At 38.2% G+C, this 12,953-nt stretch overlaps 3 protein-coding genes across 3 annotated transcripts; all 3 read left to right on the plus strand.

The window, feature by feature from the left end:
* Positions 1 to 482: 482 nt before the first annotated feature.
* On the plus strand, positions 483 to 4,231 carry enkd1 (enkurin domain containing 1). The gene is made up of 8 exons (XM_056729635.1): positions 483 to 587; positions 1,122 to 1,216; positions 1,302 to 1,529; positions 1,708 to 1,880; positions 2,077 to 2,208; positions 2,294 to 2,436; positions 2,870 to 3,006; positions 3,319 to 4,231. Exons 2-8 carry the CDS (start codon positions 1,132 to 1,134, stop codon positions 3,477 to 3,479), a joined length of 1,059 nt encoding a protein of 352 aa, XP_056585613.1. The 5' UTR covers positions 483 to 587; positions 1,122 to 1,131; the 3' UTR covers positions 3,480 to 4,231.
* Positions 4,232 to 4,525: 294 nt separating this feature from the next.
* Positions 4,526 to 8,851, plus strand: polb (polymerase (DNA directed), beta). Its single transcript, XM_056773057.1, has 14 exons — positions 4,526 to 4,716; positions 5,150 to 5,207; positions 5,741 to 5,807; positions 5,926 to 6,000; positions 6,121 to 6,179; positions 6,264 to 6,313; positions 6,394 to 6,445; positions 6,554 to 6,608; positions 6,690 to 6,762; positions 6,901 to 6,971; positions 7,049 to 7,135; positions 7,222 to 7,289; positions 7,384 to 7,523; positions 8,040 to 8,851. The coding sequence occupies exons 1-14, from the start codon at positions 4,656 to 4,658 to the stop codon at positions 8,132 to 8,134; spliced, it is 1,011 nt and encodes a 336-aa protein (XP_056629035.1). The 5' UTR covers positions 4,526 to 4,655; the 3' UTR covers positions 8,135 to 8,851.
* A 1,574-nt stretch (positions 8,852 to 10,425) lies between these two features.
* On the plus strand, positions 10,426 to 12,691 carry dynll1 (dynein, light chain, LC8-type 1). The gene is made up of 3 exons (XM_056729704.1): positions 10,426 to 10,561; positions 11,343 to 11,481; positions 11,972 to 12,691. Exons 2-3 carry the CDS (start codon positions 11,350 to 11,352, stop codon positions 12,107 to 12,109), a joined length of 270 nt encoding a protein of 89 aa, XP_056585682.1. The 5' UTR covers positions 10,426 to 10,561; positions 11,343 to 11,349; the 3' UTR covers positions 12,110 to 12,691.
* Positions 12,692 to 12,953: the final 262 nt, after the last annotated feature.

Below are 12,953 nucleotides of genomic sequence, written 5' to 3' on the forward strand. Positions count from 1 at the left end.
ATATTTTTATATTTTACATTTACATTTAGGCATTTGGCAGACACTTTTATCCAAAGTGACTTACATTGCTTTATCCTATACATTTTACATTGGTATTTGTAATCCCCTGGTATCGAACCCACAACCTTGCGTTGCTCTTACCACTGAGCTACAGGAAAGATATATTTGGGTACACTCTCGAACTATCTATTTGCACAAAGAAAATAAGATACTCAATTTAAAATAGGCTGGTTGAGAGGTTTCCATAAGGTCGCTGTTTGTTTGCTTTTCCCCCAAATTCTTCACAATAGCCGCTTTTACGTCTGCACGTTTGGGTTCTTCTGCACATTGATTATGATGTTAAAATTCATCTCATCGCCTTAAAACAACTAAAGGTCTCACACACAACAACACACACAAGTATTGCAAAACGAAGGAGAAACACCACAGAGGGGACGGAAAAGCCTCCACTGTCTCTTTAAGGCGTTGCTATGGTGACGTTTTGCGCTTGTTGTTCACGCGTCATCAGTCTGCGTGTAACTGAAGAAAAGAGCGAATACCGCACAGTATCGGCACAATTATCAAACAAATTGAGGGTTTTATTAAAGGTAAGTGTTTATTGACTAAATTATTTGTTATAAACATGTCGTCCTTGTTGTGTAAAGATGGCGATGAACACTTCTGAATGCTGGATTATCTGAACCATCAAGTGCTTGCGGACATTAGGAGTTTATGTAGGACAAATACACGATCTGTTATCAAATCATGAAAAATACACATATTTGTCGTTCACTAAAATATCTTATTAATAATTGCATGTTGACGTGTGAATTCACCTGTTGGCAGCATCATTCGACCCACATAAGCAGCATTCATGTCGAAATATACTGTACAAATACTTATTAATAAAGCATAATCACTATAAAGATCATTTATAGGCCATCTTCATACATATTTATACCAGTTTTATATAATGTGCCTCATGAAATGACAAATATGATAAAGCATGTTATTTATTCATTGATTAATAACCACCGCTTTGTCAACTTTTATGTTCATGTTTTGTTTGTTTGCTGTACTCTGTATATGTATATATTTGAATGATTAAAGTTGAATTAGATTTCACATATTCTCCTCTATAGTAGGTGGAATATGTGTGAAGGACCTTCAACGATCTCTGGGCCCATCCCTCCAGACCCCACACTGTTTCCAGAATACTACAAACGCCCGTTTTCTGGTAAGATCTAACCTGTGATGTTTATCATGCATGAGAACATTTGATGTCTGTCTCTTATATTGCTCGTGTGATCTCTTTGGTGAAGCTTGTGGCCGCCTCGAGGGGAACTCTAAGAATGGGTCTCCGACTCTTCTGAAGGGTCCTTTAGCACCAGATCCTGTGATGTATCCGGGGTTCTACAGCGCTCGGGTCACCCCTCGACCCCGCATCGGTGCTAACGCTACTGACATCCTGGAGAGAGGCCGGGGAGGAGTGATGGGCAATTTACTGAAACTGGAGGGAGTCTCACTGATTCCCAATCAAAGCAAACCCAGTGAGATGGATTAAGAGTCGTATATAATGACCGCATGCAAAATGCACTGTCATTATTCTCTCAGTCATGTAGTGCCAAACCCATTTGACTTTCTTGCTGACACAAAAATTTCATCCACCCTACATTTTTAGTGAACAGAGACTGAAACTTTTTAAGACATCTTCTCTTGGCCTTGCAGAATCTGCCGCACGGGACTTTGGTAAAGAGAATGTCCGTAAACTCCGTGAAATCCAGAGACGGTTTCGAGAGCTGGAGGCACAGAGAGAACACGCCAAGCCTGTCCCTGTTAAAGCACTCTGGACCTCACCGAAATATCAGGATGTGTCCTCCAGGGTCATGGCACAGTTACAGGTGAGCAGCTAGGGACCGAAATGTTTCCATTATTGCCCTAGTGAGCTCAGTGTAGTCGGAGTTTATGACTTAATTGATTTAAGATTTCAATAAATGTTTCATATGAGACACATCGAACAGAGAAAGATGACACTTTATGTATTTATATATATATTTATACAAAGCAACTTCAAACTGTCTCTCCGTGTATGTGTAGGAGACGAGCACCCCTAAGAAAGCAGATTGTCAGAAGTTTCTGAAAGCTCATTCTTTATGTGGCGCTGGAGGTCGACCGCTGCTCCGGTGCTCAGACACTGGGCCCACACCGGACGTTGCTGGAGATGTTGAAGTGTGTCATGTCTTCTGTCAACTCTCTGTTCACACAGATGCTCGGGTTGTCATGATCACCGTCTCCTTTTTACTGTTTTGTGTAGATGCAGGTCAGAGGTCACACGGTGGATTTCGTGAGTCATAACGCGCGTGCTGCGAGGAAGACGACCTTGCGGCGATCTCAGTCCTTGCAGGACCTCAGAGACAAACCTCCGCCCAGCGCTGAGAAAGGAAAAGTTCCACAGTAGTGAGTGATTCTCTGTGTGTTTCTCATTCCTTTCTCATTTGATTCTCTTTTACGTAAAAGAGTTATAAATACCATCCTGTCTGACCTCATTTTTTTTTTGCATAAATTAAACATGAAATATTTTTTCTTTTGCTTACTGCAGATGATAGTGACGGTTCTCTCGTCGATATTTAAGATGTCAAAAATGAGAAGCCATAATGCATGAAATCATAATGATCCTAGTTTGTCAATGTTTTTTCAAATATTTTATGTGTAGTTTGTGTAAACTGCTTGGAGATAAATTTAAAGTCTTTTGACAACACATGCGCAAAGTTTATTGTGGTAAATGACTGCTGTTGTCAAAAACAAGAAAATGTTAATAACTGATCAAATTGTACTCGTTGTTTGCTTTATGTCCTGAGAGCTTAGTGCATGATTCTGGGTTGTTTGTTAGTCTGGAGCAGAGGAAGATTCAGTGGAAAAAAGAGGAGGAGGAGAAGAGGAGAAACACGCGAGATCCTTCCATTCCTGCTGGACACACACAGATGTCTGATCGAGAGAGACTGGAAACCCTGCAGTCTCTTAAAGACAGTACGTCTCCAGAAACACTTTCAGCCTTTAGTTGTTCACAGAGTAAACAGTTATTGATCATTCTCTCTCTCTCTCTTTCTCTCTCTCCCTCTCTCCATCTCTCTCTCTCTCTCTCTCTCTCCCTCTCTCCCTCTCTCCATCTCTCTCTCTCTCTCTCTCTCTCTCCATCTCTCTCTCTCCCTCTCTCTCTCTCTCTCTCTCTCTCTCCCTCTCTCCATCTCTCTCTCTCTCTCTCCATCTCTCTCTCTCCCTCTCTCCATCTCTCTCTCTCTCTCTCTCTTTCTCTCTCTCTCTCTCTCTTTCTCTCTGTAGCTCACAGGTCTCTTGTGAGCGAGCTGCTCTCTCTCCAAGTGAAAGCAGACACAGTGAGCATTCGCTCTCGACGTGCACAACTCGACCAACGTCTCTCAGAAGTGGAGGAAGCCATCAAAATCTTTTCACGTGACAAAGTTTATGTGAAAATTGACTCGTAAACACAGAACACTGCATTTATTTTCACTGCATTATTGGTTTGTTTGAAATGGCGTAGAATAATTTTTCACTGTTTTGTAAACATGAATTGTATTGTTTTTTATTGTTGTAATTTAGTTGTATCGTAAACATTGACTGCAGCACTTGTGCTAACCAGATAACTCTTTTGAATGTATTTGTTTATCATGGTATTAGTAGAATATTTATTTTGAATAGCTTTAAAGTTATGTATTGAATTTTAGTATTACAGAACTGATGTGACAGTGGTGCTTGTTTTGAAGATCACATTAAACAAGAAAGATATTTGTGAGAATGTTGGCCGTTTTCAGGTCTGTGATATCATCCACCATAGTAGGAAAAAATATATATATATATATAAATGTATTTATAAATATATAATGTACTGTTGAGCACAAAGTGAGATTTTTGAAGAATTTAGGCAAACAAACAGTTCTGGAGCACCTTTGACTACCATTAATTTTTCCTACTATTGCAGTCAATGATGTCACAGAATTGAAAATGGCTAACATTCTTCAAAATATCTTTCTCTGTGTTCATCAGAACAAAGTGAGTTATACAGGTATGAAATGACATGAGGCTGAGTGAATGATGACAGAATCTTAATTTTTGGGTGAACTACCACTTTAAGGTCGTTTAATTTTATCAAGTAAATCACGTCATGTACAAACAAATGATACTAATTCAAATTACAATTTATAAACAAAAATAAATAAATACAAATTGGTAAAAAAGATTTGAGTGTCAGTTTGAATAACTCATCACATAAACTATAACAACTATTTAACAACTATAAAGTGTCACGATACTCATTTATTTTTTACAAACCAAATTTACATAGACATTTAAAAAAAATTGTGTTCTTTGGTTAAATTTATTTCAAATGTATGAATTTTTTACGTATTTACATAAAAACGTTTTTGAATGACCGTTTTTATCCGTTAGTGGGCGGGACTCTTCATGTAACCGCGATTGCTGATTGACCAGCGTGTGCGCAGTGGGCGCGGCATCGGCACTCTCCGCCCCGTGATCTTGCGTGGCCTGAACGCCTTTGTCCTGTTGTATGTGTTGAGCGTTGACTCCGCGATTGAATTTGTGGCGCAAACTGACAATAAACACAGTTTTGAATTAATATCTTTAATCCACGACCAACGTCAAGCATGAGTAAAAGAAAAGCCCCTCAGGAAACTCTGAATGAAGGAATTACAGACTTCCTTATAGGTGAGTGTGACAGCTCAGGTTAGCATGTGGCTAAGCTAGCAGGACCTTTAAATAGCACATGAAAAGATGAATTTATCTTCAAGCAGTTTTATTTTAAAACATTACATTTAAAATGTATAATAACTTTCTAAACACGTGATTTTATGGCTGCTGTATGATAATGCACTTGTGTGCCACTGTGTTAATATTTTAATGCTCGGGGAACAAATCAAAAGCAGTGAAATCAACAACAGAGTCCATCATGTATGATGATTCAAATACTGATCATTTTTGTAAAAATGTATTTCCATTCATTTATGGACTTCTTAAAATGTTCTATGTCACAAAAAGTCTCAATGACATGTTGTTGCACTATTTTGCAGCTGATCCTCTAATGTGAAACACTATTTTGAAATACAGTTTAACACTCTTTTAATGGTCCCTGTTCTTCCAGAGTTGGCCAATTTTGAGAGAAACGTCAACAGAGCCGTTCATAAATACAATGCTTACAGGTAAGACAGTAGTTCCTAAAAATATTTAAAGTATAAACGACTATGTTAAATGAAGTACATGCAAAATGTGACCCTGGACAACAAAACAAGTCTTATGGGTCAGTTTTTCGAAATGGAGATTTTTACATCTTCTGGTAGCTGAATAATACGATTTCTATTGATGTATGAGTTGTTAGAATAGGACAATATCAGGCTCCGATACAACCGTTTAAACTCTGGATTCTGAGAGTGCAAAAAATCTAAATATTGAGAAATTTGCCTTTGCCTTGAGGCACTGTGGCTCACTGACCACTCACAAAAATAAAGTTTTTATACATTTACAGTAGGAAATATACAAAAAATCTTCATGGAACATGACCTTAACATAATATCCTTAAGATTTTTGGCATAAAAGAAAAATCAATAATATTGACCCATACAATGTTTTTTGTCTTTTACAAAAAATGTTCCCGTGCTACTTAAGACTGGTTTTGTGATCCAGTTTCACATATGTGTGTTGTATACTTATAACATTACTGGTTGTCTTTGTTTAGAAAAGCAGCAGCTGTTATCGCCAAATATCCCGAGAAGATCAAAAGCGGAACAGAAGCAAAGAAACTGGTGCGTAAGCTTGATATTTACAAATATAGTATTGAGAATCCTGATATTTCAGTGAAATGTGTTCAGTTGACTGATCTGAGCACAGCGTTTTATTGTTAAATGATTTTAACAACCTCAGGATGGAGTTGGTGCAAAGATAGCCGAGAAAATCGATGAGTTTTTGAAGACAGGAACACTACGCAAACTGGAAAAGGTGCAATGACACGTTATGTTACATCTATTTTCCAAATCATGTATAGATTCTAACAGGACTGTATGTTATATATAATGCGTACAGTTTAACATGCTCACGTGGTCTATATGTCCTGTACAGATTCGCAATGATGACACAAGTTCCTCCATTAACTTCTTAACCAGAGTGACTGGAATCGGGTACAACACTCTTCATTTCACTGAAACTATTATATAAACTATAACATGTAAAACTCACTCTCTCTCTCTTTCTGTCTGGTTTAGTCCTGCCGCAGCAAGAAAGTTTTATGATGAGGGGGTCAAAACGTTAGAAGGTTTGTGTAGAAATGTATCTGTTGTATTCTTTGACTCAATATACAAGCGTCTCATCTGTTTCTAATCTGTTTGTTTATAGATTTGAAGAAGATCGAACACAAGCTAAATCACCATCAACAGATTGGATTAAAGTAAACCAAACTCACAGAGGATTATGTTTTTAGGAGACAGTTTAGTGTTTTTAGTATTATCACAGATTTTCTGTGTTTTTAATGTGCACACTTCCCTATGTACTCAAGGTATTTTGAAGAATTTGAGAAGAGAATTCCTCGTGCAGAAATGCAAGAGATGGAGGTTGGCGTTTCTTTCATTGAGCTCAATAATCCAACATGACGGGTTTGTTAGTGTTTGACTGCAGATAATCTGTGTTTGTAGACTCTGATACTGAAGGAGCTTGAGTTGGTGGATCCAGAATACATCGGCACTATCTGTGGAAGCTACAGAAGAGGTATCTGCTTATTCACACTCGCTTATAATCAGGATGACGACAAATCAAATTACTGTCGTTAAGTAAAGATCGAATATATTGGTGCGGTGAATCAGTTCTCTCACCGAGCAACATCATTTGGTCATTTTTAATCTTCAGGAGCGGAGTCCAGTGGTGATATTGATATACTGCTGACTCACCCAAACTTCACCGCTCAATCTGAGAAACAGGTAAACTCACAGACCAGTGTCATTTTAACATTTGTTGTCTCACAAATAAATCTTGATAACTTTCTCTCTCCCTGTAGCCAAAACTTCTTAACGCTGTTGTGGAACATCTGGAGTCCGTCAGCTTCATCACTGACACGCTGTCTAAAGGAGACACCAAGTTTATGGTCGGGTTTCTCTCTCTTTCTCAAAGTGTGCCTCACTGTTTCAAGCACATGAAATAGTCAATCACAGGTGTGTTCTTTTTCTTCAGGGTGTTTGTCAGCTTCAGAAAGAAAATGAGGATGATGAAGATAACATTCATCGACGCATTGACATCAGGTTCATACCAGACTTTTTATAATGAAAACTGTGTTCTGTAAAAACCTTCTAGTTGGTTCTTCATCCTTCTCTGTCTCTCTGTCTTGTGTCACAGGCTCATTCCAAAGGATCAGTATTACTGTGGTGTGTTGTACTTCACTGGCAGTGACATATTCAACAAGAACATGAGGACTCGTGCTTTGGAAAAGGGCTTTACGCTCAATGAGTACACCATCCGTCCACTAGGGGTTACTGGTGAGACACACAGAAGCACAACACATGATCTGTCACCAAACATATGACCAACTGTCTTTAGGTGTCTTAATTCGCCGCCCATCTACTATATAGTGCACTATATCGGTCGTCCGCCATTTTGTAGTGTTGTGCAAATTCTGAGTAAACGACTAATTCCCTAACATTTGTTTGCTAAGTTTTACCTACAATGCATTCTGGTTTTGAGTGTACATCACTCATATTTCCCATGATTCAACACAAATCAACCGTCTGATTAGAATCAGCTGGAGAAGATTGACCGTTAATTTCACAAATGTATGTTTAAACATTTGTTTGTTCTTGTTGAAAGTTATTTTCTACATTTTGAGAATAAACAGATTCAATGAATGTTAAAAGATTAAATGTAATAGTAAACAAAAACTAATACAATAAACACACATCTTGTAATAATAGATTAGGCCGATACAAATTTTTAAATTAATCTATCTTGAATGTCATTTGAAAAAAAAAATGTCTTTAATGTTTTCTGTTGTACAGGTATGGCTGGAGAGCCCTTACTGGTGGACAGTGAGAAGGACATCTTTGATTACATCCAGTGGAAATACAGAGAACCAAAGGAACGTAGCGAGTGAAATCAGCTTACATGCTGAGAGTGTTGTAACAGATGGACAGATGTGAAGATGTTGTTGCTTCAGTCTCTTTCTGCGATTGATACATCAGTCATACTCAAAGATTTAACTTCACAAAGCCGCATAGATAGTTTACAGGAGTGCTTGAAGTGTAGAGGATGTTACAGGAGTCAGCGTGAGATGTGTAAGGTTTTAAACAGTTGCGTGACTGTATTTGAGCTTTTGTTTTTTCTTTTTAATCATGCTGAATATTTTGTTTTAATTTGAAGCGCAGGACTGATTCCACAGATGTAAGACAGCACAGGTGAATGAATACTGTCATGAGAAGCTTCAAAGATACAACAGCAAACATTTGTTTGTTTTATTATTATGTTTATAAGATAAACCTAGAAAAATATTTTTAGTGGTGCTGTCTGGAATGTTACATTATTTATGTAGCCATTATATTGTTGCTGTTGTTTTTGTTTATTAGTAAAACATGGCGAGGTCGATTCTACATGAAATTCTGTCTTCTTTTGTGTATTTTTCCCTTTTTAAACATCACATCCTTTTTCAGATTTAGGTCAGTTTTCGGTTCGTCCTTTTTTGTTTGACTGAATGTCTGTTTGAAAAATTGTTGATGTTATTGTTATTAAGTATTGTCTGTCTTTCAGGACAAAATTAAGACTATTGCAGTGAATTTGAAAAAAGAATATTATAATAATGTTATTTTCACTCGGATATCTAGTGAAAGTCTTTTTATTTTACAGAGGAATGAGATCAGAATTAAATGCGCCTGCAGAAAAACAGGTTAATGTAACTATCACATACCTGGATGGGGTGTGTAAGATCTACAAATCCAATCCTGCTGTATCCTGTTCTAGTAATTTTACAAATGATTTTAGTTTCAAATGAAGTTGTTGAGTCGTCATAAAGAGAACGAGATTATTGTAATGAATTCACAGATGTTGAACAACTAGACAAAACAAATGATTTTTCGTGTCATGTCTATAATTTTCTTTCTGCTTCATTTGCCTGGATAGACAGCAGAATCACGGCAGTTTAAAATCATTTATTTCTGTCAATAAATTGTACTTTCAGAAAACAGACTCGTAGCTTTATCTCCAGATGGACACGACTAAACTCAACTAATGATCAAATAAAGCATACATAGTTTTGATTTGGCAAGCTTTAATCTAATTGGCTGCCTTTATATAAACCTCTGGATTTTCTTCCGATTTCTTAACATGATTCACAAAGTTGCAGGTGTTTATTTGATATATTTTTAATGAGTTTACAATGATTTTTAAATATAGAGAGTCAAGGTGCGACCAAACTTTTAAACAGTAGCATAAGTTTCCTTTCAAATCTACTTTTAAATGAATTATATATTTTCATTCAACCAAATATTTAAACATTTAGAAAAAAATCTTCCTAGTATACGAACTTTTTTGGCCCCCAGACATGTTTTGACCCTCTTTTTTGATAAACAATAAGTACACTCTAAACCCCTCCATGTGACATTTACTTTATACATGATCACCAGAGATTAAGTAAACTAAATAAAACCAACTGCTTCTCAGTGACTGCTGACTAATTTCACAGACGACTTGAATCTCACTTAAAATGGCAGAACACCCTAACAAGTCCACTTTACAGTGCACTCTAGAGACGCACCCGCTCTATTTGCCCATAGCGGTCTAAAAACAGAGTTACGACACTCACAAAGTCGTCCGTTGGAAGAATGGAATGCGGAATTAACTCGTGAAAGCGACCAATTGTTCCGAACAATGCACTGAAACACATTCATTTCTATGTCTCCCAAACGCATTTTCTGTACAGTAAGCGAAAAAACGGCATGTTTATTAATTGAGTTGGCGAACGTATCGTACATTCATAGAACTTATATTCATAGGTCTTATTACTTATTACTCCCAAGACAAAATGCTGCTATATGCAATCAACATAGTATTCAGTGTACATGTGCTAATATATTTAGCACAAACTATGCAAATACATTTGACGATATCTGTCCCGGTTAAATCCATTTAAACAAGTTGCCAGCACGGATTTGTTTGGAACTAAGGGCTCCGTGAACCACACGGGGGCGAGATCGAGTGTCGTCACTCTCATATTCATCGGCTCTTTATTGCCCGCACTCCTTTTTTCCATAGAATTCGCTCTTTGTTGCTATGGAGACCAACACAGCGTCCATGCAGCAAAGCATGACGGTCTGAAATAAAATGCAGGCATAAACTGCAGGCGCACACTCGCATATTGACCAATCACAGGGCCGGGTCTAGAATTAACAGCCAATGGGACACAAGAGCAGGAGGAGTCACCGCCAGTTACACACCTACATTACTCCTAGTCAAGCACACAGCGGGAGCATCACAGGCGCGTCGCGTGAACTCATACTCTCTCTGTGTCTAAAACTCTGCACATAAAAAGGTAAAAACATTTACATTTCTCAGTTTTCTGCTGTTTGTATTGCTTACTAGTACAATCGGCAAAATATGTTTGATTTTCCCGTCAAAAAAAGCGACATTTTGCGGCGTGTTTCCCCACATCTGTGTTTCAGCAACTTGACTTGATGAATTAACTAAAATAAATGTGCCACACTTATAATGATGTTAATCTGTTATGTTGCTCGTTATATATGTCCAGAAAGTCTTTCTTCGAAACAGAAAGAAACCGAAGCATTCGTGTAGATTGTAGTACGAAACAAACGCTTAAATTGCACAGCATACATGAAGTTTAATGATATTTCGTGGGTTTATTCATTGTATTAACACCATCTCCATGTCACTGTTCCAAGTTTGGTAAAATAATATTTGGTGCTGAGTACAGCCGTTAGTTCAGGTGTCCATGGCAACAGTAACCTGGTGAAATATGCCGCGTGATGTTATGCAATAAAGATGGAATAAAGGCTGTTGAGCATCTCATGAGCTGTTATTATATAAGCTCCTTCCATTAACCGCATGGCTGCTGGGCCCTGACTCTTTCACCAGTCTGACCAGTTAGACAGATGGTAGTGGATTTTGTGTTTGGGGCAGGGGGCGAGAGTTAAATGCCCTCTTAATGGACACTTCTGAGGCAACGATTGGAGATGGTCATATTGACCTCAAGAATGCATTCTTTTAGTGAAACTGATGAATGTGCGTCAGAGGGTGTGGGTCAGGCGAGTCACATTTATTCATCATCAATTCTATCTCTCTCTCCACCTCTGTAGCGCAAACATGTCGGACAGAAAGGCTGTGATCAAAAATGCAGACATGTCTGAAGAGATGCAGCAGGACGCTGTGGAATGTGCCACGCAGGCGCTGGAGAAGTACAACATCGAGAAGGACATCGCTGCATACATCAAGAAGGTAAACGCCGTGTTCCTTGGCTTGTCGGACGTCCAGCTTGAAAACCGGACGTCTCTGTTTGCCAGGGTTATTTTTAGCACAGATGTGCTCGTGAATACTCCAAGTCGGTACTAGAGATGTAAAAGCAAACAGTTTTATTCAAGTCCTCGGCATGTTTAAGAAAAGCATCTGTCGACTCCACCTCCGATACAACTTTTTTCTTGGGTGACATCATTAAGACCTCATTTTGTAAATTCACCGGATCACCAGGGGCCTCGTGTATATGTATGCACAGTCAAGAGTGTTCACAATAACACTTCGCATTCAGGATTTTTTAAAATAAATATTCATTCTATAGATAATGTATATAATAGGTTCATCCTAATTTCATTTATTCAAATAATTCTCAACGGATAAGATTAAGAGTGCATCATTTTTTCACGCTACATACTAAAATACAAATATGAAATAGGATGGCAACACCGTTTCATCTCCTTTTCTTCCGTTGCAGGAATTTGACAAAAAGTACAATCCCACCTGGCATTGCATTGTGGGGAGGAACTTTGGCAGCTACGTGACTCACGAGACGAAGCATTTCATCTACTTCTACCTGGGTCAGGTTGCCATTCTGCTGTTTAAGTCCGGTTAAGCGAGCAAGAGCTTCGTTTCGTCCAACAGAGCATTAAAACAGACTGTATCTACCAGGCTGATCATTCCTGTACTGGGACCTGCCTTCTCTCGGCTGCTTCTTTTGTTCTGATTAATGTTTATAAAATGGCCATGTGAGAGGAGAATGACATAAAGAAACTTGTATTTATTTTTGTTTTCTATACACAGTTGGAACGTTTTATGTCACCTGAGTTTTTTTTTATTAAAGCAAGATCGTTTGGCTGTTTGGGTGGAGTTTGTTGTTTCAGGTGATGTGCGCAAATTCCTTGAAATGGTGAAGCATCTTGTATGAAAGTTAGTGTATAGTTGCATGTTGGACCCCATCCACAACAGGACAAAAACTCAGGGTTTGCTGAAGTAAGTCTCCTGGCACCATTACGTTAAACAGACCTATATAATAAAACAGATTTTTGACACACCGGTTAGCTGCTGTGGAGTTGTTAGTTGCAGTTTTTGATCGTTAACGTTTGTGTCTGTTCTATTGACACAATAAAGCAGTTTGTATATTCTGAATATTTTCATGACATCATACATATGAATAAATGATCTGAATTGACCTTTATGATGAATGAAACAATTGTTTGTGTGCAGGATTTCTAGACTCAATGTTCCATATACAACATATAATGACATCATACATTCGACCGCCTCCGTCAAATTTCGTGCCGCCAGTCTCTGGCCAAAATGATGTCGGGTGTCTTCCAAAAAAACTATTCTGTCAACACTGTCATTTGTGACTGCAGTTGCGTCATTACGCCTTAAGGGAGGCGCTGTTTCGCCCAGTTAGACGTTGGAGAGTTGCAGTACACGAGCAATAGAAATGT

The sequence above is a fragment of the Triplophysa dalaica genome, chromosome 18, assembly GCF_015846415.1.
Source record: "Triplophysa dalaica isolate WHDGS20190420 chromosome 18, ASM1584641v1, whole genome shotgun sequence".
In the NCBI taxonomy this organism is placed as follows: Eukaryota; Metazoa; Chordata; class Actinopteri; order Cypriniformes; family Nemacheilidae; genus Triplophysa; species Triplophysa dalaica.